General features: G+C 48.2%; 10 protein-coding genes across 10 annotated transcripts; 6 read left to right on the top strand and 4 right to left on the bottom strand.

Annotated features, from left to right (window-relative positions):
• Positions 1 to 1,371: 1,371 nt before the first annotated feature.
• DEU56DRAFT_919630 (uncharacterized protein) lies at positions 1,372 to 3,357 on the top strand (the record flags this gene model as incomplete). The annotated part of the gene is made up of 6 exons (XM_041358298.1): positions 1,372 to 1,644; positions 1,704 to 1,775; positions 1,829 to 2,237; positions 2,292 to 3,032; positions 3,099 to 3,141; positions 3,198 to 3,357. 6 exons carry the CDS (start codon positions 1,372 to 1,374, stop codon positions 3,355 to 3,357), a joined length of 1,698 nt encoding a protein of 565 aa, XP_041201394.1.
• A 2,141-nt stretch (positions 3,358 to 5,498) lies between these two features.
• Positions 5,499 to 8,902, top strand: DEU56DRAFT_919629 (uncharacterized protein; the record flags this gene model as incomplete). The annotated part of the gene is made up of 11 exons (XM_041358297.1): positions 5,499 to 5,599; positions 5,660 to 6,008; positions 6,061 to 6,137; positions 6,185 to 6,273; positions 6,322 to 6,411; positions 6,460 to 6,498; positions 6,546 to 6,820; positions 6,871 to 6,972; positions 7,789 to 7,796; positions 7,846 to 8,504; positions 8,559 to 8,902. 11 exons carry the CDS (start codon positions 5,499 to 5,501, stop codon positions 8,900 to 8,902), a joined length of 2,133 nt encoding a protein of 710 aa, XP_041201393.1.
• A 451-nt stretch (positions 8,903 to 9,353) lies between these two features.
• DEU56DRAFT_842051 (uncharacterized protein) lies at positions 9,354 to 10,023 on the top strand (the record flags this gene model as incomplete). The annotated part of the gene is made up of 4 exons (XM_041355026.1): positions 9,354 to 9,672; positions 9,753 to 9,770; positions 9,824 to 9,921; positions 9,980 to 10,023. Coding segments are annotated over exons 1-4 (187 nt in total), but the record flags the coding sequence as incomplete, so codon positions are not given.
• A 326-nt stretch (positions 10,024 to 10,349) lies between these two features.
• Positions 10,350 to 10,921, top strand: DEU56DRAFT_842049 (cora-like Mg2+ transporter protein-domain-containing protein). The gene is made up of 2 exons (XM_041355025.1): positions 10,350 to 10,604; positions 10,660 to 10,921. The coding sequence occupies exons 1-2, from the start codon at positions 10,371 to 10,373 to the stop codon at positions 10,903 to 10,905; spliced, it is 480 nt and encodes a 159-aa protein (XP_041201391.1). The 5' UTR covers positions 10,350 to 10,370; the 3' UTR covers positions 10,906 to 10,921.
• A 1,283-nt stretch (positions 10,922 to 12,204) lies between these two features.
• On the bottom strand, positions 12,205 to 13,355 carry DEU56DRAFT_985170 (uncharacterized protein; the record flags this gene model as incomplete). Its single annotated transcript, XM_041360044.1, has 4 exons — positions 12,205 to 12,803; positions 12,903 to 13,152; positions 13,206 to 13,259; positions 13,324 to 13,355. The coding sequence occupies 4 exons, from the start codon at positions 13,353 to 13,355 to the stop codon at positions 12,453 to 12,455; spliced, it is 687 nt and encodes a 228-aa protein (XP_041201390.1). The 3' UTR covers positions 12,205 to 12,452.
• Positions 13,356 to 13,522: 167 nt separating this feature from the next.
• DEU56DRAFT_842033 (amino acid/polyamine transporter I) lies at positions 13,523 to 16,602 on the top strand. The gene is made up of 17 exons (XM_041355024.1): positions 13,523 to 13,757; positions 13,815 to 13,934; positions 13,983 to 14,029; positions 14,090 to 14,144; positions 14,201 to 14,281; positions 14,333 to 14,399; positions 14,449 to 14,481; positions 14,534 to 14,624; positions 14,675 to 14,776; positions 14,826 to 14,917; positions 14,965 to 15,027; positions 15,081 to 15,151; positions 15,199 to 15,235; positions 15,286 to 15,433; positions 15,482 to 15,794; positions 15,850 to 16,532; positions 16,580 to 16,602. Exons 2-16 carry the CDS (start codon positions 13,824 to 13,826, stop codon positions 16,147 to 16,149), a joined length of 1,611 nt encoding a protein of 536 aa, XP_041201389.1. The 5' UTR covers positions 13,523 to 13,757; positions 13,815 to 13,823; the 3' UTR covers positions 16,150 to 16,532; positions 16,580 to 16,602.
• On the bottom strand, positions 16,353 to 17,955 carry DEU56DRAFT_919625 (uncharacterized protein; the record flags this gene model as incomplete). Its single annotated transcript, XM_041358296.1, has 15 exons — positions 16,353 to 16,530; positions 16,577 to 16,602; positions 16,654 to 16,694; positions 16,743 to 16,853; positions 16,907 to 16,987; positions 17,035 to 17,089; positions 17,151 to 17,227; positions 17,281 to 17,313; positions 17,390 to 17,409; positions 17,461 to 17,489; positions 17,551 to 17,646; positions 17,691 to 17,723; positions 17,771 to 17,790; positions 17,845 to 17,854; positions 17,905 to 17,955. 15 exons carry the CDS (start codon positions 17,953 to 17,955, stop codon positions 16,353 to 16,355), a joined length of 861 nt encoding a protein of 286 aa, XP_041201388.1.
• A 690-nt stretch (positions 17,956 to 18,645) lies between these two features.
• Positions 18,646 to 20,885, top strand: DEU56DRAFT_896287 (uncharacterized protein; the record flags this gene model as incomplete). The annotated part of the gene is made up of 5 exons (XM_041356416.1): positions 18,646 to 18,985; positions 19,036 to 19,197; positions 19,247 to 19,354; positions 19,400 to 20,397; positions 20,451 to 20,885. 5 exons carry the CDS (start codon positions 18,646 to 18,648, stop codon positions 20,883 to 20,885), a joined length of 2,043 nt encoding a protein of 680 aa, XP_041201387.1.
• Positions 20,886 to 21,156: 271 nt separating this feature from the next.
• Positions 21,157 to 21,918, bottom strand: DEU56DRAFT_919623 (uncharacterized protein; the record flags this gene model as incomplete). The annotated part of the gene is made up of 2 exons (XM_041358295.1): positions 21,157 to 21,404; positions 21,456 to 21,918. 2 exons carry the CDS (start codon positions 21,916 to 21,918, stop codon positions 21,157 to 21,159), a joined length of 711 nt encoding a protein of 236 aa, XP_041201386.1.
• A 751-nt stretch (positions 21,919 to 22,669) lies between these two features.
• DEU56DRAFT_985166 (uncharacterized protein) lies at positions 22,670 to 24,058 on the bottom strand. The gene is made up of 3 exons (XM_041360043.1): positions 23,822 to 24,058; positions 23,040 to 23,768; positions 22,670 to 22,981 (listed from the first exon to the last, which is right to left on the bottom strand). Exons 1-3 carry the CDS (start codon positions 24,002 to 24,004, stop codon positions 22,748 to 22,750), a joined length of 1,146 nt encoding a protein of 381 aa, XP_041201385.1. The 5' UTR covers positions 24,005 to 24,058; the 3' UTR covers positions 22,670 to 22,747.
• Positions 24,059 to 24,191: the final 133 nt, after the last annotated feature.

Below are 24,191 nucleotides of genomic sequence, written 5' to 3'. Positions count from 1 at the left end.
ATTCTCTATCTCCCCTCCAGCAACAGACGTGGACATTCTACATCTGTTCAACTTCGTTGAGCTTGGAGTTAAGGAGGTCACAACTCACCACACAAACACCCCAGTGAGGGATGCAACTCTACTAACCACACAAACGCCCCGGTGAGAGATGCAACTCCACTCTATGTAATTCGGATATTGCAACTCCACTATATGTAATTCGGATATCAGTAACTCCTTTAGCTCAGAGCTGTGCGCACAGCTAGTAGCCTCGGATCAAACAAATAGTTGAACATGATGCCGGTCTTCCAGAAAAGTCAACGACCAGTTGAGATAACATCCCCCTATCTTAGAAATGTAGTATATGCGTCAACTCAGAGTTGCAGCTTGACGTTCCTACCACAATACTCTGCAAAACAAGTTTGTGTATTTAATGAGATGATGTTAGTATGAGTCTTTAGCATCGACACACCACACACCACCTCCTCTCGAAATTTCACAATGTCTGGGTATGAATTGGTATCTCAGTACACTGAAGATGCATTCGCTAAGGATGATCGATTATGTGAACGTCCTGCCTGCGGTGTCAAGATTTTCAGGGGTGACCCTTGTTTTTACGTGGGCACTATGGACCCTGGGAGACCAGGCCGTTATGTCTGTGGTTCTTGTCACAGACGATATCAAGGGAAGTTAGCTACAACAGTGAGACCTACTACGAGTAAGTTATCTACTACCACTTCTACAGATTTCACACTGATGATTCTGATGTCTTGCAGGGCCCAGGGATCCGAACCTGTACAACCAGCGTGAATTGCCGGATCCACGCATTATCCGGCAGTCTGTGAACGACCAGCGTGAATTGCCGGATCCACACATTATCCGGCAGTCTGTGAACGCCGCGCAGAGAAAGTGTGAGTAAGGAAACCTTATGTTATTTGACGTGCTGACAATAATTTAGCAACAATTAACCCGCCACCTGTTGTGGCCATGGCTCACATTGCACGCCCTCAGGCTATCCCTATGCCAGGTCCCAATATCAATGTTCCATCAACGTGGCAGCGCCCATTTCAGGCCCAACCCGCTGGTCCTATGGGCAACCTGGCCTCTGGTTATTCTAAGCACCATGCTAGCTATGGATCAGAACGCGAGCGCTGGGCCAAGCTCTCGGCCAAGCTCTCATTTCCTGCACCACCAGCATAGACCATTTCTCTGGAGATTTCTGCTGTACACGAGGGCAGCACCCGTCGGAAGGGTAGTCGTGGTGTTACTATTGGAGTAGGTGTTTTATTGTTTTAAATTCAATTTAGTTATTCATTGGCATGACACGCATTCTAGAATATTTGCGAGGGCATGAAAGATATTGATGCTCGTATTGATGCACCTGGACTTATAATGATCGCTCTCGATACCATCCTGCCAAAGATCGCAGCCTTTTGCTCTGGGTTTGATTGGCGCGATGACGAGTTTGTTGTCAGGGATGCGAAATGGGTAGATCTCTCAAAGCACCCAGCTGGAGAACCATATTTCCTCTCGCAATGCTTGCAAGCAGGTCGCAAAGATTCAAAGACAATGGTATTCAAGACGAAACAGTTTGCGTTAATGGTAGTTGCACCTCAAGCACGGTGGCTAGAATACGAAAACTGGGCGGAACAACTTGCAGAGAATGTAAGCCTACTAATGTTTTCCTCATCGTTGCTTGAGACTTACTGTTGTCATTGTTTTAGGGTGGTAGAACCCTCGTAGTTCAAAGCGCTGCAGTTGAGGACGATGAATTTTTGCAATCCACAGCATACCAGGTAAAATCTAGCCTGGTCACTTACTCCGGAGCACGACTAACCGAATTTTCTAGGCAACTACTAGTCGTGTGCTCATTCAATCAGCGCAGCACACCACTACACCGACGGGCCTTGGGAATGATGACTCAGGCTTGTATTCGCAATCTGCACCTCGGACATTGACGGGCTTCGGGAATGACGACTCAGGCTTATATTCACAATCCGCACCCCAGATGAAATCCACGCTGGCAACTCAATCCGCACCCCAGACGAAATCCACGCTGGCAACTCAGACTCACATGGCAGTACCAGCCACATCTAAGTGGACTCATGTGCGAACAGAGAGCAGTAGTAGGGCTTTGCCTCCGTCTCCTCCACACAAGAAGATTGCCCCCACAGATGTTGTGCTCTGCTCACCTGACCGTGACAACCTGAAAGCGGCCCTCAGATCTGGGGGCATAGCAAATCTCAATGTAAAGAAAGGTAAGAGGAGTAGCTAATATCTTGCTCTGAGTTGTGGACTAATGGCTTGTGTAGTATTCGAAAAACAGAACGAGACCATCCATTTCTACCCTATTCCTAAACGCCCTCTAACAGAGATCTTACGAAACGAAGATTACCGCTCGTTTACACTGGACGCCGCAGAATCCTGGGTAGGCCAATTGACAGTCGATGTATCGCACGATGGCATGATTGGGATGGGTGGGTTCAAGACGGCCCACCCAGGATGGCTCACACTTACTCCCCCTCCGGTTTCTGGGTTTGGTTCAGCTGCCCGTCACGAGATTGTGGCTAAACGGCCCTTTCACCCAGTGTACCCACAGGGTGTATCCACTGGACCTTTCAAGATCGGTAGATTTCCTGTGGCAGACGAATTGCCTAAGCTCTTCAGAGAAGCAAATGTGCTGTACTGGGCGAGTTCTCTTTTGCAACTCACCTACGATTTCATTGATTGTCGCCTCGCCTCCTATTGTCCTCCACCATTCCCAATTCCCCGAGTACGCTTTGTCGAGGCTGGCCTTGCATTGGCGTTTGTCCAAGGCCCAGCAGTGGCTTCCAAGCCAGGCTCGAAGACATGCCCTATTCGTGTAGGTTATCTCCTGGAAGAACTCATTAGTGGCGGCGACGATGCATTTATCAAGTTCATCCATAACACGGATGCTAATCCTTTGCTCGAGGAACTTGATTATGGCTATGATTTAGCAGTATTCTTCTCGTTCACTCAACACGTTCAATATGTGAAGACCGGTGGTTTAGCATTTATCTCTGACTACCAAGGTATGTACTAGTTCTTACTATCTGACTGATGACAAGCCCAGGCTCACATTAATCAATTTCTGTCAGGAAGCACTGGATTACTGACTGACCCTCAAATATTGACGGACCCGTATGTATATTCTTAAGTTCTTTCCACTTCGGCTGTCACTAATGTATGATGGTCAGCTCTGTTAGCGGAGGGCTGGATATTTTTGGTGACGGCAACATAGAAGTTGTAGTGACAATGTTTGAGGCGCAGCATACCTGCAACGACTACTGTGAATGGGCTGGTTTGGAGAAGTATCCGAGTCGAGATGAAACAGTTGAAACTAAGGACTCTGCGTAGCTAGTAACATGGTGGTCGGATTTCTGCAATGTCTTGTATTCACATAACTTTACTCTTGCAATGATGGGATCACAGTTCGATATATTTTTCCAATGGGGGTGTTCGGAGGTCAATAGAAGCACTTACCTCAATAGGAAGGTTCTGAGAAGAAGAAGCCATCAAACTCGAGCACGGTGGTCTGGCTTTCCATAGAAGACAGTCCGAGTCGTTTCTTCTTGATTATGGTCTGCTTGCCTTACTTGGTATGGAAAAAAACTTGCCGGATTGTTCGGCAGAGCGGAGACTGATTATATTGCAAATTGCCTTTCAGCGTGCGTCTCAAGATTACATTAATATTTATCGTTGAATCTGCAGTGAGGTCTGTTTTATCATGGCCAGCTGTACCACTCCACTTACGAAGAGTGCTCGCATCAACCAACAGGTTAGTTCACTTCAATTTCTAGTAATGTCTACACCTGAATCATATCCTAGGTCTGCACCAGCCAATCCCTACCACTTCCCTTCCCCTTCACGTGTTGCCGCAACACAGACACCCACCCCACTCAAAAGGTCGTTGCCATCGGATGAAAATTCCGCTCCTCAATTCATTCTCCACTCATCGAGTGCGAAGAAGGCACGGACAAATGCAACCAACGTCCCCGAAACCAACGGCACCAAGCTCGCCTTTATACTAGGGTAGGACTCAGAGAAGTCTGAGGCGAAGATAGGAGCTGGGAAGTCGCTGAAAAGAAGATATTTTCTTGCCCGTCTCCTTCCCTGCGGTATGGGCAAATGAATCCGTGGACGCCGGTAGAAGTTTCATAACCGCTCCCAATGGTGAGATATCATAACACCATGATGCAGACGCGTGAACTTGGCGCAGCATTGAGGAGAAGGCCGCATGTTAGATGTGCCCTTCAGTCCATCAAGTAAATGAGCGCTTGCACTGCAGGGTCTCAGTGTCAGTGTGTCACCTAGCGCCGGATCGTGAATAAAATCATGTTCTCAACGTTTTCCACCCACTTCGAAATGCTTCGCTGCCAGGTACGTGGTGCTACCTAAATCGTCACACCATTGGATCTCACCTGCAAGGTAGCCCATCAATGACCTTGATCCGGAATGTTTGAAACTGAAGTTCGCTAACATTGTAGTGCTTACTGGCAACCGTTCCTCCCCACCCCTCCCCTTGGATTGGTGTTGTTGTGGATTTCGTTCCTGCGGCTTTTGAAGTTTTGGCGCCTCTTATTTCTAAGAATGTGCTGACGATAGATCTGTGGTAGTGTGACATAGGATTGATCACCTCGGCGGCCAGCGCTCGAACATTCTCATTTTGGTACCGCTGCGACATGGGCCTAGCCAGACCCTCTATAGATGCGGAAGACAGTCGTTCTTTCTGATATAGTTTGCGCCGTCCAAGTGCGAGGGTTTCATTGTAACGGCATTTAAAACATCGGGTTGGCGCCTTGGCGGCAAAGTCTCCATTAATGGTTCAAGTATCACGATAAAGTTTGAACTCACGTATGACCTTTTCTGACGCTTACTGCAGGGCCGTGATTGATTCCATTTTCCACTAGGACCAAGATGCATTGTTGCATACCTTCGATTTCTCTCTGTTTTTGGTCTTGGGGCAAATGCTACTTCAAAGTATCTCAGTGCTCGTTATCAGAGGGGCGCCCATGAAATCTCGCAGCCGGTTTTTACTGAGTACTACTTATTCAAGCGATACTACTAGTTCTGACACGCTCAGAAGGAACACCACACCACAACCACGCTCCAGAGCTCCTGCTGCGCTGGGTCCCTACTTGGCGCTTACATATCTCATGTATCACAGGGTTTGGGAACCGCGGAGCGTGGAGGCATTCATATCTGAGGCCCTTCCCAGTGGATGAAGACAGGAGTGCAGGTAAAAGGATTTATTGCAGACGATCCTGAATCCGGAGTGCTTCTTGTGGGAATGATTTAGCCGCTGAGCGCTCATCTGTTGGATGCTAGTTGATCGCACGGCGAATAGGACAAGCTCAAGTATGTCATTTATCAGCACCACAGCATGCTATGCAATGGGCCAAATTCAGCATCGGGTGCTTGTGGGGTGCTGACATGACACCGCGAACATATAAATTCAGCACTCATGCAGGGCATGAACTCACTCAAAATCAGCCATCATGTCAGCTAGGAAAAAATGCTCCAACTTACTGAATTTGAGGGACAAACCTGCTCCTCAAGACATCGGGGCAAATCCACTACATGGAGTGCCCGACCCCACGTAAGTTCTGTTCATTGTCCTCCTTGTTTCCTTGTTTTTGCTGATTGATACTCTTCCCAGATACCGACATGCGGCACCGTCGGGACCATGGCCATGGATGAACCTGCAAGTTGTTTTTCGAGCCGCGATTGAGTCCGATGCGACTCATGGTGTTAATGACTCGGGCGAGTCGGAATCCTGGCCGGGCTACCCTCAAAACCAGTTCGGGAACTGGACTCCAGATCAAGTAAAGCGAAGTAAGATGTTTGAAAAGTGTTCGGATAATACGCCTAGCATCATTTACTGGATGGATGTCCGTGAATCGGATGGGAAGTTTACCACCCCAGATATGGGAGGAAGCGGTCGCGGTGATACTACGGTAGTGTCGCCTCAGGATCCGGGTGTGTTTTGGGATATATTGAAGTCGGGAGTGAGTCTCATGTGAACCACGGTATGCTTGTTGATTAAGATCGGATTTGTAGCGACCAGAAAACATCCGAGTGCGATCATTATTTGTGGATGACTTGACGCCACAGGTCTTGCGCATGCTGGGGACAAGGTATTGACGTCTTTTATTCGTCTACTTGCTCTGAGGCCCATACATAGATACAATATCGAACCATTCTTTTTCACGTCCTCCATCAATTGGATACCCTCACGATACCAGGAAGCACCTCGTCATGGAGAAGGAGATCGTACGTCTAAACCTTCATTTTTGGTCGCATGGTTCATGGCTATGACAGATATTACTATTACCCTCCCGTTCATACGAACAATTGGTAAAGCACAGGACTCGCAACAACCACGAACTGACTCGTGGGACTCCGAAGCCAGTGAGCCAGGCCATCACCTTGCATAGACATCCGACTCACTTCCAACAGATACCCCGATCGATATCCAAGCTCCTGTTTCGATGGGTGGTATGTGTATTGATGTCCTTACATTCACGCTCAAACATTCCTCCCAGATGGTCGCATGCTCTTAATCGACCTCCTCGCAATCCACATGGTCCGCAACATAAAAGAAAACACTATCATCTCCTATCATCCCGAGTCTATATCGTACCGGACATCCGCGAAGCACTTCCACTCCCTCATGAAGCTTGTGGGGGAAAGTGTGTACTGGCAAAAAATATTCAGCAGGTCCAAAGACCCGACGTTTCTCTTGCTCGCGATGTTATGGTATGCGCTATATGCATGGGATGAGTCCTTTGAGCTGCTGTATCACCATGTTAGCCAGCTGGTATGTAGTTCTTGTGCATTGTGGAAGCGATGTCGCTCAAGCACATCTAGGAGTCACAAGTACTGCAAGCGGATAATATCTCGCTTACGCGCAAGCTTCATGAACTTCAAGCGAGTCTTTTGCACTACCAATCACTCCTTCATGGGTTCCAGGTATCAGTAAATTTTATCGAGACGACCCCCACAGTCTATATAGTCATAATGATACATCTAATGTACTGTAATGACCGAGAAAAGTCGGGTACAAAAATGGGGTGAATGACCTTGGTGTTCTCAGCTATCGCAGGGATGTATCAATGGGATCCTCCATTCCGCTTCTCTACCCATTTAGGTCATGTATCTGATACATCGGCCTTTGACTCACCAGTTGTCCTATCATACTGATGTATCCGTTTGGTGGACAGGGATGTATCAATGGGATCCTCCATTCCGGTGCTCCACCCATTCAGGTCATGTATCTGATACATCGGCTTCTGACTCTCCAGTTGTTGTTATCCTATCGTACTGATGTATTCGTTTGGTGGATCATCCTAGCGCAGGCACTTCCGGGGCTTGTATCCATCCTTCTTGAGATGTATCTGGTTGGACTCCCTTTGCTCCGTCCCTTACTGCCTATCATGATGTATCTTTTATGTTATCATGCTGACTTGATGTATCCGTTGGGTGGATCATGCTAGCGCGGGTGCTTCTGGGGCTATGTATCTGTCCTTCTCGAGATGTATCTGGCTGATCTCCCTTTGCTTAGTCCCTTACCTATCATGATGTATCTGTGCTTCGGTCACCGGGAGGACTATGTATCTATCTATCGCTATGTATCTATTGTAAGCTTTTGCCTTCAAGTCAGATGGTGCTCCGTCCCAGGACCCTTACCTACTGGACAATGTATCTGTACTTTGGTCACTGGGGCTATGTATCCATCCTCATTTTTGCCTTCAAGTCAGATGCCCTGAACGAGGTATTGACTTACAGGATCAGCAGTAAGTATTCCAATGTCGTTGGAACCTCCTCTCACGAAAAATAATACAGACGGCGTTTGGCCACGGACGTTTCTGCACTGGGTCAGCATGCGACCGACACACAGAAGACCAAGATATTCAATCAAAGCAATGCTCTACAACGTAGATTGGACAACTGGGCCCAAGTCCAAGCCCTTTACATGCCCGCAGTTGCCCCAATCCGCGCCACAGAGGATGCTTGTCGTTCGGAGGGCACTGCAGTACTCAAGCCAGAGAAATTTAAACTCTGGTTACCATCCCAGCTCGACCCACACCTTTCTTGCGACCAAAAACTTCGCGAATGTGAATGGGAACTCCGGTATGCTCAAGCCCATGACACATTGAACGACGTTCGACAGAACATCCGTCTATTCACCCACCTCAACACATTCAAGTTGGCGAATATACGCGGTCAACGTGCCTCCACTCGTGCGCGCAGCACTCTTGATCACACAGTTGAGAAGAAGCATGCCAGCAAGGCAAAATATGATGCCGCTCGGGACGCACTTCTTGCCCTCGCTCCCTTGCTAGGAAAAGTTGGCTGGACCGATATCTTACGCCCTCTTGGAGCAACGGACATGAGACCCATGGGTGACTTCATCCAGGGACAATCTGAAGGTACTCGTGATATACCGTGGATATGGAAGACACCCGGGGTGCTACGAGACAATGACAAGGGACTTCAAGACTGTACGTATCACAATCTTATTTGAACGTGCTGTGAAGTTGACGGATGGCTGGCAGGTCTTCGCATCGAGTGGTGCAAGGCAAGAGCGCGAGAGGCACGCTGGTCCGAAGAATTGCTGTTTTTGCTCGAAGAGATGCGGAGGGTGCTGACATTCTTAGCCTGGCAGAGTACGTGGTGGTCTGGACTGGCCTTGGCGCGCCATTTCGAGAGGTCGGCAGACAGCGAAGGATCCGCAGCATACGCAAACCGACAATCTGCACTCCGTAAAGCCATGTTGGAAAAATTCAAGCAACAGTGGGTCATTGTCCCTACCGTCGTGACTGCTGAGCTGGATGACGATAGCTCACTGGGCACTGCTGATACAGACGGCACATTCACTATTGAAGGCCCTCCACATTAGCTGCAGCAGAAGAAGATTAGTTATTCGTATCAGGCTCGAGTTTGATCTATCGGCGAATATGATGTATGTATCAGCTACCTACACGGCGTGTTGTCCAAAAATTCCGACGGCTGAGAGTTGGCGGAAATTCTGGAGGGTCCCCAAGGTTTCAGCCACGTCACCGCCACCAAATATCAGCCAGCTGTTACTAAGTCGTAAACTTGATACTCCAAGTCGACGCTCCGCGCAACGATGGTGGATACTTTTAAGCCTCCTCACCTTGATTTCCGCTCGGTATATGCGGCGTCAACTCAACCCTTCAACACGCTTCAACGCATACCTAGTTGCAGACGTAAATATAACGTTAACCCAACGCTAGGGTTTATTCGACGTGCGCGTGCAGACCGTATAGTGACTCAGAGGTTAATTGAGAACCCCACACTCGCGGAGTTTGAAATTAACCTTGCTCTCCACTTCCACAACGACATCCGCGTTTTGGCAGTGTCCGACTCTATCTCTACAGCTTCCGATTGTCCTTGTGCAGTTGCCGCTTCCCGGCGCTGGACGGCTACACGTGTCAAGCAGTAGAGCTTGTCTCATAACTACTACCATCCAAGTTTTTGTTCATCCCTCCTATCTTCTCGTATGGCCACTCTCACTATCGCCCGTGCCTATCAGCATGCATACCACACTCACCCGAATTACGACGATTTCCTCTTCGAGCGGAGAAGTCAACCTCGCATCAGCTTCAGAGCTCTTTCAAAATGTGTGGCTGCCGACCAGCTAATAATGTGAGACCTTCCTTTAAATATTTGATACGTTTGCAGACTGACGCCGTGGTCGCTATCCCGCTCTTCTCACCAACTGGAAGGTTTGGACTGTAGCACAAGTAAGTCCAAGGACGCTTAACTGTTCGTCGATGGTGAACTTAATTTCTCGCAGATGATTAGTTTCCGATATATGCCGCTGCCGTATAGAATACCTTTCCAGTCCGCCTGTGGTGTCTTCTGGACGTTGTACTTGTCCATTTTTAATGCCAAGTGAGTAGCCGCTATGTATACATGTCCGATGGTTCGATTGGTAACGCCAACTTCACAGGGAGGACGAAAGGGAGGACGAAAGGCAAGATAGAGAGGCCGCACCCATCTTGTTCATCGCCAGTCTGCTCTCGAAGGTCGCGCCGATTTCATTGTCCATTACTCGGACACGTTATATACGAGTCTGTTGTATATATCTATATAGCTGTGCCTGTATCTAGCTAAGGTATACAAATATTAAACCCCCTGCCAACACGCAGTGCTAGTGTCGAATGTATCAGCCCGCGAATGTGATGTATCAGCTCGCAAATGTGATGTATCAGCTGTGATGTATCATGCATCTGACACTGTTCAGCACATGGTGAGTGAGTGCATTTTTGTACCCGATTTTTTGCGGTGCTACAAGAATTGATACATCTATCCTACAGCTACTGGTGACCCCCAACCCGGCCATGGAATCCGAATTTACTAACGAACAGCGCGCGGACTCGGATGAACTTATGAAGAAAGAGTGCAGTAATGTACTCGGCGAAATAGATCGTCTAGAAAGGCGACGGAAGATGCTGAGCGATCGACTGAAGAATGCGACGGACCTTGCGTTTGCGATTGTTAATACTGAGGACAGTAGACGGATGCAGAGGCTCTCATACCTCACGATGGTCTTCCTACCGGCAAGTTTCATTGCAGTAAGCACATAGGTCTTTTGTACAGAACTTAATATCTGACCGCATATGCCCCCAGTCTATCTTTGGGATGAACGTCAAAGAGATCAACAATGGGACACAGACACTCACGCACTACGTGGAGACCACCGTTGCATTGACGCTTATCACGATTTACGTCGTCATCTCACTTCAGAAACAGAGCTGGTTCCACAAACGCCAGGATACTTTGGTGCAGCGCGCAGCGTGGCCGATACTTTATCCTTGGAGGACCTGGTGGCAAATACACCGTATGGGGAAGCAAACGGTAGATGCAAAGGCGTGATTATATGGATTCACACATATTCATACATACTTGTAGGATATTAAAGTTACATTTACTGTCCTTGGGGCCGTGCCCATCGCGGACGTGAATGAATTAGTCATCTCGGGCAATCCATTCTACAACAATATTTTGCTTGCTTCTTTTTGAATGATGTCCAATCCGGGTCACCCGATATGTTGGAATGCTTGCGCAAGACTTGGAAGGGATGCCGGAGTAAAGATCGGATGCTAACATGGTGCGACGAACGACCGTCAGGGTAGCACTCGGCGACCAAGACGAATGTCGTCTGAATCACTCTGAACGAAAAGGAACTGCAGAGGGAGTGGTTCTCGTCGCACCATCGATTGCAACTCACTGGGTGATCCATGGTCCAGGTCATCGGGGCATGTGCTATGGCGTACTAAGAGAGTTCCGAATAACCCCCAGACCACATTTTGTAAGCCGACCTCGGCTTACTACGTCATAGACATACAACGTCATCGTCCTTAGAGGCGTCGTCGCAGCTGATTGGACACCGCCAAATACTGATCCCTATATATACAGCGCTGTTCATGCACTTACGGATTACCTCCTTTCCGTATCCTTCAATCATACTCTCTTCCATGTTATTGTCTGTTCCTTAGTGTCGCCGTCGACCGTGACGGCCTTCCACATGTACTAATGTGCGATTCGGACTGAGCCAGTGTTCAAGCTTTCGAGTTGAAGCTTGAAGCTTTTGAAGACAAGGACGATCGATTCATGCTCCGACTTGGATCAAATGGGCCTCGAACGGTTTTCCGGCTTATACGACTCGCGCATTCTCTCAGGTTCGGCGTTCGACAGTACGTATGCTGAACTTTGTAAGTGTCTAGGTTGAAACGTGTCCCGCACTTTCTCTCGCCCACCACTCCCTTCGCCGACATTGGCATTACCCCAGTGACCAGTTGACTCTCCAGCTGCTACACTAAGCGAGGAAAAGAAATACTTCCCGATCGGATCTCTTCCCTATGAGCTCCGAGCAGCGAGTAATTCTCTTCTTTGCCAACTTTTTTCTTTCACTTTCACATGTCTTTCTCGCTCGCATATATATGTTTCTGTTTTGTCACCCGCCACTTCCTTACGCGTCCAATAACAATTCAAAATGTAGCACTTTCGCCCAGATGCGTGAGGCTGTAATGAAGGAAAAATACAAGACTTGTCCCGAGTTTGAACCGAAGGGATCGCACTCGCTCGAATGTTCTTGTTGCACTCATTCTGGTTGGTTATCAGGATTCCTGCACTCGCTCTCCGACGTGTATTGTATAGCCTGTGTTATAGATGCTACGACGCGTTGGTATCGGGTCAACTATTCATGATGGCAGTGATCAACTAGGCCGCGTGCAAGAGATCGTGACAACTAGTCTAGGATTGAGTATACGTAGTGACCGCCGTTGTCAGCTATTCCTAGCACGATCCATTAGTGACTGACAAGAATATCACTGATTTATTTTTACAAAGATGGAGAAATAAGGCACGGCGTTCTCTTGATCGACGCAGACATGGAAAGCGGATAGAGATCGACAGTAAAGTTAATCGAATGATTGCTCTGGCACGTAGTACGAGGCAGATCCGGAAGAAGAAACACTGCAAGAGTCATTTTCATGCCAACTTGCCTCAGAGTCATGCTCATCACCAGAGAACATCCTGACGTTGTCCTCGGATAAACTAGGCTCTTGGTTCCCTATGTCTACTCCTGCATCGCGAAGCGTGTCTTCGATGGAGCTGATCTGTAGATCAATTCCATCCAGCTTTGTTTTGGACTTCTCGATGCCTTCGTCGAGGATGGACTTCAGCAGTTCGAGTTCGCGGCTGCGAAGGCGGTCATGTCGCATACTCGCAGCAATAGCCCTACGAGTGATACGCGAAAGTTTGAGCATGCGCTTATTCATATAGTATACAACTTCAGGAGGGTTGTTGTATGCAAAATTGGCACGAATAAGACGATCTTCAATTCAATGTTTATGATGTTGTGAACGTACTGTTGTGAGCAAGGTCTTCTTTCTCTTTGACGGCAATCCGGGGTCCTCGACATGATCATCACCTTCAGATGAGATATCCTGGAAGCGCAGGCGCTTACGGTGATCGTGATGACTAGGACTTTTGGTGGTCCCTTCGGGGCTACACTCATTGGGGGTAGCATCACGGACAGTGGCCTTTTGGTTCACGTTATTCTTCAATATGGAACGGCCAGTGGAAGCAAAAGGTTCGGGAGATGCAGATTGATGTCGTCTGAAATGCAACATGTGAGTGGAGATGACCGCCTGATGAATAATTGAACAAACCTGCTGTTGGCAGAAGTCTCTGAATAAGGATCAATCTTCGATTCCGATCGAGAGCTGTGGACCCAGATAATGCTCAAGATGAGCGTGCTCCTCGAGCTACTATCGAGCAGGACCCAACCCGACAAGAACTTTGAAAGACTCGGAAAACATGTAACTTACACTGCGACTCAGCTCCGGTGGGGACTTGCCTATTTCACCCTGGCGTTGGAAAAAAGCACGGATGCCACAACTCGGAGCTAGGTCACGCGAGGAGCTCACGAAAAACTTCAAATCGAGGTTGTGCTCATGTTCTGCGAGTGTACTTGCCAAACTTGAAACCCATGTCCGGATGTCGGACTCCCCAGCTTCCTCGCCGATGAGTCCGGATGTTCTACCCAGGTTGGCCGCCCAAACCGGACGCTGGGCCGTAATTCGGGATAAACAGTAACGCTTCGGTTAATTTCCGTTTGAATCGCAGACGTATAGGCATTTGAACAGGGCTTCCTCGGTCATAATGTGGATCTTACTGAGGACAATTCGGCCGGCTCTCCCTGTATCTATCGATCTCCTTTAGTACGCCGCACGCGCCATGTTGTGTGACGTGGCTCATTCGAAATCGCCCACTTGCAGCGATACGATATGGCCACCAGAGCTCCCGCGACTTCGAAGTGGCAACCGGGCGCTGATGAGGCTGTTCTAGCTAAGCTAGGATACAAGCAGGAGTTTCGTAGGGAATTTAGTCCATTAGAGGTGAGCTTGATATCAGACCCGTTCAAACACAATCCGACAGTTGTACAGGTGTCTGGACTTGCATTCAGCTATACAGGAGTGCTCCCTGGTATAGCGTAAGCTGCCACTGTGACGCAAGCTTATTGACATCGCTCCACTAATGAAAATCTATCCAGCTCCGTGCTCTTTTATGCCATACCAAATGGTGGGCCTGTCGCTATGGTTTGGGGGGTAAGTTGCCATCATACATGAAAATTACTGTTTTGTAAACCTTTCCCTCTGTGCAGTGGGCATTTGTGGGACCTTTTATTATGTGCATCGGGCTGGCAATGGCGGAGCTCGCGTCAGCAGCGCCTACTTCTGGAGGTGTATGTACATGGCACACGTCGCTGTTTCACACTTCATTCATGAAATTCTAGCTATATTATTGGACTTACTCACTCGCTTCTCCGCGCTGCCGGTGTTTTCTGTCGTGGATAGTTGGCTGTAAGTCTTGCATTTCGATATGATGTGCATCACGTCCTGACGTCTGCAGATTCGAATACCATACAGACTATCACGGGAGTCGGTAAATCGGGTTTCATTCTTTCAACAGCCTGTCTCTGATTGTGTGGGGCTAGCTTCCGTAAATTGGGCTTGTGCAATCCAAATTGCAGCAGCAATCAGTATTGCCACTGACCAGACGTATGTAACTACTAACAAGCAGCTCTAGTAAGGACATCCTGTTCCAGACATGACACTTTTCATATTGGTTGCCACAGCGGTATATACGCAGCTTTAGTCTTGTCACATGCCGTCCTCGTGAGCCTCGGTACTAAAGTCTTGGCAAGACTGCAGCGAATATACACGTTTGTAAATTTGTGGTAGGTATTGTATGTTCACCCATACGCATTGATTCAAAACCTCCCACAGCCTCTGCTTCATAGTCATTATCGCGCTTCCGATCGCAACACCACCAGAATACCGAAACAGCGCAAGTTTTGCGCTAGGGGATTTCACAAACTGTATGTATCCTCTGCCGATTACAATCACAGCTCATGGTTGGTTACAGTGGCTGGCTGGCCATCTGGATTCGCGTTTATTTTGAGCTTTATGGCTCCTCTTTATTCAATAGGTGAGATCCTCTTCTCCCGAATTGTCAGTTCTTGACCACCTTTAAATCACCAGGGGGTTATGATGCTAGCGTCCATATGAGTGAGGAGGCCTCAAACGCTGCCACTGCGATACCATGGGCAATAGTGAGTAACCCCACAAAATGACCACTTGTTGTGTTTACCCCAGGTAGATTAGTTCTATTGGCGTGTCGGTTGTCCTTGGTTGGGGTATGTGGAACAACCTGTCACTCTGATCTTGATGGTGACTTCTTATCCAGGAATCAACGTCTCCCTTGCCTTTTGCATGGGCACCGACCTCGAAAGCATCTTAAATAGCCCTATCGGCCAGCCTATGGCGCAGATCCTGTATAATTCGCTTGGGAAGAAGGGAGCCTTGGCTCTGTGGTGTCTCATTATTTCAACGCTGTACGTTTTCGCAGCGCGTGACACACTCATAGCCTAATCACAGAGCAGGTACATAGTGGCATCGAACTCCCTCCTGGTCGGCTCTCGCCAGACATTTGCATTTGCTCGTGATGGAGCTCTCCCATTTTCACGATATCTGTACCGGATCAATCGCTACACTCAAACACCCGTTAATACAGTTTGGTTCGATTCTATCTTTGTTATAGTAATTGGACTTCTTGCGTTCGTGAGCACCGCGGCCATCAATGCGGTATTCACGATTGGTCTCACTGCATCATATGTCTCGTTCATAACGCCGATCGCAACCCGCTTTGCGTTCAAGAACGACTTTAAACCCGGCCCATTTCATCTTGGGAAACTCGTAAGTTGACCATAGTGGATGTATTCACCATTCCTGAGCTAATATGCCCGTGCAGAGCTTTCCAATCGCAGCGATAGCAGTCTCGTCGATGGTCTTCATGATCGTCGTTTTCTCCTTTCCTTCGACCCCGCAAACGACTGCACAAGAGATGAACTATACAGCTGTGGTCCTTGGAGGGTACATGGCCCTTGCTATTTCCTGGTATTATTGCCCGGTGTACGGAGGCGTGTATTGGTTCAATGGACCCGTAGCCAACCTTACACCGGTCATCGAAGGTGCACGCAGAGACGAGAATTCCATGTTGGAGAAGGAACAACGTGATGCAGAACTCTCTGTCTCAGTGGTGGATGTATAAGTTATGTCTACAATGGATGTATGGATGTACGTCAGTCTCGGATAGGGGACTGAGGAAAGGCAGTGATGAGTACTGGGTGAGTGTAGCGTCAATAACTGGAATTATATATACAGTAAATAAGCTCATGGACGAGCATTGTAGCCTCGACTTGTGGTCTATATCTAACATGCAGGCAGAGAGGCACAGCTATAGTCGAAAATCAGTCACAAGTCTGTAATATCTAGTAGGTCGAGACGATCCGCGCCTGATGGTGTTTGGATCGGGGCAAAAACCATTCCAGAAGCAACTGGCCAGATTAGAACATCATCCGGCAATTCGTTCGTTGCTCGCAGATTGAACAGGATGCGTGAGGCAAGAACGCTCTGCAGAACTAGCTGCGGGCTTCTCTGAGTCAGTTTTGGATTTAAAAACATGATATGATTTTTACCTCGTGAAAAGAGAAGCATATGATAGCTGGACAGCCTGATCAGAAGCTGATCTTGCGACCCGAGGTAAGGTACTCACAGGAAGCACAAGAAAACCGATGCAATTCGCTACCGAGGCGACTGAAAAAACTAAGGTCGCGCTGCTGGATAAAAATCTACAAGACTCACGAACAATCCACAGCATGTAAAACATGCCATCGCGATATACAGTAGCAATTAATGGAGTATTTTGCTGTCTGTAAAATTTGAAGCGTTTGTGCATTGTCAGCGACATCAATCCTGGCGGAGGTTAGCGGCAGCTGGGCAAGCATCGAAAAAATAATGCTACGTACCAATCTCATGAATCGCGAGCAAGCCATAACAAATGCTAAGGTGTCGTTCCTCCTCGAATACACCATCGTACTGTATAACATCTGGAATTTGGGGTGAGCAGAAGAAATGTGGAGAGGGAGATACAGACCTCCGGGATCACTCTCGACAACAATTACGATTGTTACTGCAGTTGCTGTTACGACCTAAAATCATGTGTGATATGTGAGCAACAAGAAAATGGCCAAGGGGAAGGATCAAGGTCACCGTGGAAAACAATGATATCGCAATCACGATCCTCTTTTCCAATGCACAGAACGCATACGTCCTTGTTACGAACAAGGCTAAAAAAGAAGTCATGGTTAGGAAAGCAACCCGACCCGGAACTGATACTGACCTCTAGCAGCAGCACCAGTCAATATGATGATGACTAGCAAAGAAATTGAGCATTCAGAGCGGGTTGAGTGAGATTGTTATCTACGCAACTGCTAGCTATAGCATGGTACCTTCCAATAATAATAATTGGCTGAAATATCGTCAGGAATACTTGAATTATGTTACATGAATCCAAACTTACAATTCCTCTGAGAGTTGTCTCGACAGTGGCTATCCCGCGAGGGACTCATCAGTGAAGTGCGAGAATAGACAGACTGTCATGAGTACTCACTAGCATCGTGATAGCAAATCCTATAATTGGCAGATAGCGAAAAATAACAAAGGCTATCCTCACAATCCCCCACTTTCTCCCCCATGTCCAGCGAACCTGGATTATGTCAGTTTTGCATATCGCCATTGAAACATACTGACCTCTGAGCTGAAAGTGATGCAAAAGTCAAAAAACTAAGGAAAAAATTAGTTATGATTGCATTATATTCATTCCTCCTTACAAAAGCTGCTGCGGATGCGGCTGTCCCAGGAATTTAGTCTTTCCGAACAAAATGTGAATCCGAGTGTAGACTACCTTGAATGTACTGAATTTGAGTGAGCACATGAAGGTTGACTGGTGAGGCGGGGTACGCACTGAGACAGTTTGAAGTGCGATGGGCGCAGATTCTGCATAATGGTTAGCCATCCCGAGGTAAGTTGAAAGAACGATTGTCTTCCTTCTATCAGATATGGCTAAGAGACATCGGACTAGCAGCACTCAGGGCCTTTGCCGGAGAGGCATAGTAAGTCCCTCCGTAGCATGTGAAAACCATGTTGATCGGATCGCGGGTTCTTCACTTCCGGATCCGTTGATCAGGATGCTGTCAATTCATTAGTACAATGTGTTGTGGGCAGTACTTGAGATTAGCAGTGCCGGCAGAACAACCAGTTCTGCCGGGTGGCTAGTGTTGTGGCCAGCTACTTGAGATTAGTAGTGCCGGCAGAACCGGCAGAAGTTCCAACCAGTTCTGCCGGGTGGCACAACTCTAGCGGTGAAAATTTCCAGAAAGTCAGACTAATGGACACTCTGGGGGTACCTCTGTCACGGACTCTGGGGGTTTTGTATGGGTCCACTCTGGGGGCGAGTCTGGGGGCGTGTCAGCCGCTCGGCTCAATTCTGTCGGAGTCTAATTATGTCATCTGTGGTTCTCGCTGTACTTCGGCTCTTCCTTTGTATGAGGCTGTCAAAGTTCTACTGGGTGTCATGCAATGTACTTCTAACGCACGTGATGCCGCACACCCCGTGATAGCTGACATTAGCCTCAACGCTGTCAGCCACAACCACCGTGACCACCAACCACGACGATCACGACCTTCTACAACAACAGCCTGCTTCATGGACGTCAGGACTCCATTCCCAGCTCTTGATCTAAGCCATCACCCCGAATTGCAGGACCTTTCATACATTGCTCTGACACGCTTCCTTCGCTGTGCGAGCATGATCAAGGACGATATACTCCTCCCTCAGCCTCACGGTGTTCCTGTCACCACTGCCCCTGATGTTCTACCTCCGGGAATCACCAATTTTTTTAGCAGATCCTTTGATATATCCTGTGACGCAGTTGATATGCTGTGGGATGCAGTCAAACATGTCGCATGGACCCTTCCTGCTGACAGTGAGGAACACGAGGCTATCGAGGCAATGTTTCAACATCATGGCCAGGACCAAGGCATCTGTGAGTATCGATTCGACGGAACTGTACTCCACGCTAAAATAAATTCGTAGCGGCCTACGTTCTGTATCCTCCGATGAAGATGTGCGTGAACCCAGACTGCATTGCTGTACAACGTGCAACACCACTGAAAAAGGACGAGCCCCGTCGTGTTGTCATCTTCACTCAGGCATTCGGTGTTCGCTGTGCATGGTCTGTCCATTTAAAATGCAGATGTAAGTTTCTATGTTCGACTCCAAGTCCAGCTGATCTCAACTTCGTCAGTGTGCAAGGTAAATTACCACAACAATTACGCCGTTCACGGGACATCAAGGCAGTATTATTCTGGTGTACCGCAATACATCCAAATTGGGGAGCATCAGTTTGTCGAACGTGAGCTTGCGATGCACTGGATCGACCTGATGCGAATCCCGTGAGTGTTTTTACGAGCTCTCATTCATGTTTCTAACCTGTTTCACAGTGTCTCCGCTACCAACTGTGCTCGTCTGTACAACGAGGCACAAGCTCGACACGAAAATGTCACCCGTGAATGGCAGTTTAGCACGACTGTCACGACCGAGGAAGTATGGGATGCGTTCACTGTCTTAGCACTCCTCGACGACCATCAGCTTCAGAACACAAGACTTTGCGTGCCCCATGGCAATTCTCAGAGTGCTCGCTACACTGCTGCTATGCGTGCCCGAAATGAGAGGATTATTACTGAAGGCCAAGACGAGCTCCCACATGCGTGCTATGGATGCATGCACCTCTTTTCCATGCCTGATGGCACCACACGCTATGCCGAGGTCGTTGTCACTGATGGCATCACCGTCGGACGGCCATGTTGTGCCGTGCCACACTGCAAAAATGCCCTTGCCAGCACTCGCAATCGCTTTTGTTTGGCCGACCCCAGTCATGGCCAGCTCGAAATGATATGTGCCGTTGATGGGTGTGACCAACCTGTTAGCTGTCGTGGTCAAAGTGATAAGCTGCGCAAAACCTGCAGTGACCCGCTCCACATGAAGATGGAGGATGCGAAAGCAGTGCTCTCACGGAGTGGAAAGAGCAAGACCCAGAGGATGAAGACTGCTAAGCTGAATGACGCACTCGCAGCTTCGTCCCACGATCATCCAGAAGATGATTTGCCCGTTGAAGACTTTGATGAATGGTACGAGCACGACGAGTCAACTGGCAATGTGCGCCTCAAGCAGGCATCTGTGGCCTTGTCGACGGGAGTCGTCGACATCAATCCTTCACCCACGCAGAACGAACCACGTCACGATCTTGAAGCATGCCCAAGCAAGGACGATGTCCCGAAGCTCAAGGCGATTTTTTTCCGGAAGCGAACCAACAATGAGCAGCTGTTTGTGCGTCCTTGTGGCATTATCTCAGGACGAGGTACTATGTACCATCACGAAGCCGTGTCGAATGTCTTGGTATGTCATTTAATACCCCTCGTTTTGGGCTCGCACTGACTTACGGATCACAGATCTTGTTTGAGAAGACATTCTCTCTTCCACGAGCACGAAAACCCCAGCATCTCATATACGATTCCAATTGCAACGCTCTGCGTGAGGTCGAGAGCAGGAAGATGGAGTTCTTCGAGGGGATTGGAATGTGTGTAGACGCTTTCCACCACACGACGAAACACAAGGCTAGTGATAAGTTTTGCCAGGAGCGCTGCAGCATGAAAGCCTACCCCGAGCTGCTTGATGAAGACGGCAAATATTACTTCAACTCCTCGATCGCGGAGCAGACAAACGTCTGGTTTGGTGGGTTTCATAATATGTGCCGTGAGATGACACCAATCAAGTATGACTTCTTCCTTGATGAAATGATACTGCGACGCAATCGTGCTACCATCATCAATCTACGTAAACAGGGTAAACAGCCCCATCATCCTCGCCTCTCTTCCTTGTTGTAGTCACTGTTACAATGTTTTCCATTATGATGATGTACCATCTCGTCGTGATCTGTTTACCACACCAGCCTCTTCCAAAACGGCACAATCTGATCCCAGCACTCAGCTCATCAAGAATTCGGACCTATCAGACACGACAGGACAAACACAACTCATATTGAATGATGACACCGACAAAATCGTGAGATACAAATCTAGTGAATGACCATGGTGATAAGGAAACCCAGATATCCAAGGTAAAGACCGTGTGATGTAAATTAGAATGTAAAAAAAATCACTTGGACCTAATAGACTTCTTCTTACTCTTCTCGCCCAACACGTGGCGGCGCGAAGCCAAATAGCACGTCCAGAGGCCATCCAAGGTGCGTCCAGCACGTTCATGACCACGAAGGATGGATGCGAGAGATGGAACACGCTCGCTGTTGGCCCAGGCCGAGCGGTTTTGATGGTAGGTTGCGCGGACGAATGGAACACCGAACACGAGGTTAAAGAGCTCATCTTGGGGATAGTGTTTGCGGAGGACTGGTGAATCCATTTGACGAAAGCCGACCAGCATATCACATGTATACATACTATATGGCCAGACTTGCTTGCCTTTGTATGTTGGAACATGGACGGGTATGACGGATGGCCGTGGCATCGAAACGATGGAGTCAACAGAAGACATTGAGGATCGAGAATATGCCGAAATCAATGAGTCTGATGAGAATTCCGAGTCCACTGGTGATGGGGACAGTGGAGGTGTTGGAGACAATGAGGTTGCACGGAGGGCATCGAAATCAAGTTCCAAACGCGGTCGAGTGGAGGGAGGTCGGAGGATTTGTATTGGACTGCTCTCGGGGGTACCCTGGCAGCGGCGCTTGCCTAGTGCATTGACAGAAGGCTTCGGCGTGGCTTGTGTACCATCTTCAATGATCTCCACGTCATCTGATTCGAAATCTTGCTCAGAGGGTGTTTGTGCTCGTTTCACCTTGAGCTTCGAGCGAACACCATCACGTTCTCGTTTGATATTGAGGCGAAGATGCGCGGGACGCATAGATTCCTTTGATGATGTATGAAGGGTGTCGAAGTCAAGGCACTCCGTAACACCCAAACGACGGATATAAACATGACACTCCGATTCCAGGACAAATGCATCAGGAAATCATCGAGTTCCTTAATTTACTTAAAAAAATTACTAAGGCGGCTAAGGAAAATAAGTAGAATTAAGTAGGTAGCTAAGGAGAATAAGTTGGTTTTTTTGTTTTATTTCGACAAAAGTAGAATTAATTAGGTGCAAGTTGGCTAAGGAAAATTAAGGAAACATTAGTCATATTACTTGTGTGCCTGAACTTTCTTGAACACACCACTTCGTAGTATTTTGCTTATAACTCATTAGGATCTTAACCAAAAAATGTCATGAGACTATGGAAAGACTACCCTTGACAAGGGCTATAACTTTGATTTTCTTCGAAAAAATTCACAAGGTCCACCATAGTCACTCCTTATCAAAATGCTAATGGTAGACCTATCGTATTAGGATAAAGTGTTGTATTTTATTCTAAGTCCAACAGATATGGTATATATATTGGTTGCTGCCTTCACATATACAAGGTCATTTAGTGTAGTGGTAAGTAATGCTCAAAATTGTGGGAACTAATCAGCTGATCTCAGCTGGTGAGTGCATGGTTGAGAGTTCAAACCGAGTCAGTGGCAGAAAATAAAGTGGTGACATTAGGTAATCATTTTTCTCGATCTCCTCACACTTTCCGACTGCCTTATCTCATTAAACTGCCTTAAAATAAGGAGGTTTCGGGGAAAGCTCCTTGGTTTAAGGCGATGGATCTCCTTAGAATTATTTATTCTAAGGAGGTTTTAAGTGTGAATTAAGGTAAATAAGGGCAAATAAGAAGCAAATAAGGGATAAAAAGGAACTCGATGTTTTCCTGATGTGGGTGCGAAAGGGATGCAGGTATCCACTGCTTCAGACGGTCCTCGAAGACCTCGATCTTCGTAATGCTGTCACCAAGAGAAGCGACCAGTTCTGCATCATCAACCAGCTGATAGAACGGAAAGTATTTGCAGTCCGAAACCCATTGCCGTTTGACGGGAGCGTAGTCCTTGGCAAAAACAAAAGTCAAACTCCCGTAGTGACCGACACAGGTCAAGATTGCTTACCGCATCAAACCAGTTCAATACGAACCGCTGCTTGGATTTTCGTTCGATTTCCTTTCGTCGTTCGGCTATACGCTTGCTCTCGATGTCGTCCTGTGCATACTGACGAAGATCTTTCTCCCACATTGGGTCAAGCTGGCTAGTTATACGCGGAGGCTTGGACATCTTTGCAACCGGAGTCGCCATTGGCAGAGTAGTATGATGCGGCCGGAGTGGTTGCATGGAACCACTTGCAAGGGGTGGGGGAGCCGTCAGAATGTCGTGTATGGATGGGACGTGAGTAGGAAGGGGTGTTGGCACTTCTCGGCCCTCAAGAGAGGCCGACAGGGCCTTGTGAAGGTCGTAATACCCAAAGCCTTCAGCATCAATCTGTGACGGCAGGTCAAGCTCTTCACGACGGCATGTGTCTTGGTCCGATGTGGGTGCCTGGTGGATCAGACACCCCCCATCCTCGATGCAATGCGCAGCACATTTGGCGTCTGGACATCGGAGAGCGCTAGGACGTCGACAATCATCTCGGGCACAATCAGGACCACGTTTGCGCGTTCTCTTCCCTTGAGACACTGGCAGCGTGGAAAATCCCGCGCCAAGAGAGGACACCTGCATACCGGCAGGCACAGCAGAAGATGGAGATGCTCCGAAAAGGCGGGGACTTGTAGCTGGCAACCGTGACATGATATCTGGAAAACGGAGAAGCTCGGGAAACCATTTGAGGAATCCGCAATGTCCGTGCTTATGGATAGGTCAACACGGCGATCTCAACAGAAGTTTCAACAGGAACTTACCCGAGCCATTGGCTTGCCTGCATTGCCATTGAGATCACTCTGACAGATGGTGAGAGGTATTGCCATTCCACAGACGAGGCAGTCAAAAACGAGTCCGATCATTGTCATCCGTAGGGCTGTACCAGCAATGACAGCTAATTCAGCTGGGGGTAGGGGCTGTGAGGATGTGGTCATCGTAGTCATCGGGAAGGAAGATAATGTTATCTCGTAAGAACGGCGGGCGGGCAACCAAGACACCGAGGGCGGGAGGGGTGGGAGGAACGTTGGGAAGTACAGCGAGAACCACAGATGACATAATTAGACTCCGACAGAATTGAGCCGAGCGGCTGACATGCCCCCAGAGTCGCCCCAGAGTGGACCCATACAAAAC

This window comes from Suillus clintonianus (assembly GCF_016758775.1).
Source record: "Suillus clintonianus strain FC179 chromosome Unknown DEU56scaffold_174, whole genome shotgun sequence".
NCBI lineage: Eukaryota > Fungi > Basidiomycota > Agaricomycetes > Boletales > Suillaceae > Suillus > Suillus clintonianus.
The sequence above is the reverse complement of the archived record's forward strand: the minus strand, read 5'-3'. Positions and strand labels throughout refer to the sequence as shown.

Coding starts and splice junctions, on each gene's coding strand:
- DEU56DRAFT_842049 (XM_041355025.1), top strand. CDS start 10,371: ATGGAATCCGAATTTACTAACGAACAGCGCGCGGACTCGGATGAACTT. Junction 10,605..10,659: donor TACCGGCAAGTTTCATTGCA/GTAAGCACATAG, acceptor ATATGCCCCCAG/TCTATCTTTGGGATGAACGT.
- DEU56DRAFT_842033 (XM_041355024.1), top strand. CDS start 13,824: ATGGCCACCAGAGCTCCCGCGACTTCGAAGTGGCAACCGGGCGCTGAT. Junction 15,028..15,080: donor GGCTCCTCTTTATTCAATAG/GTGAGATCCTCT, acceptor TTAAATCACCAG/GGGGTTATGATGCTAGCGTC. Junction 15,795..15,849: donor CATTTCATCTTGGGAAACTC/GTAAGTTGACCA, acceptor ATGCCCGTGCAG/AGCTTTCCAATCGCAGCGAT.
- DEU56DRAFT_985166 (XM_041360043.1), bottom strand. CDS start 24,004: ATGACTACGATGACCACATCCTCACAGCCCCTACCCCCAGCTGAATTA. Junction 23,769..23,821: donor CAGGCAAGCCAATGGCTCGG/GTAAGTTCCTGT, acceptor CCTATCCATAAG/CACGGACATTGCGGATTCCT. Junction 22,982..23,039: donor TATTGAACTGGTTTGATGCG/GTAAGCAATCTT, acceptor GTTTTTGCCAAG/GACTACGCTCCCGTCAAACG.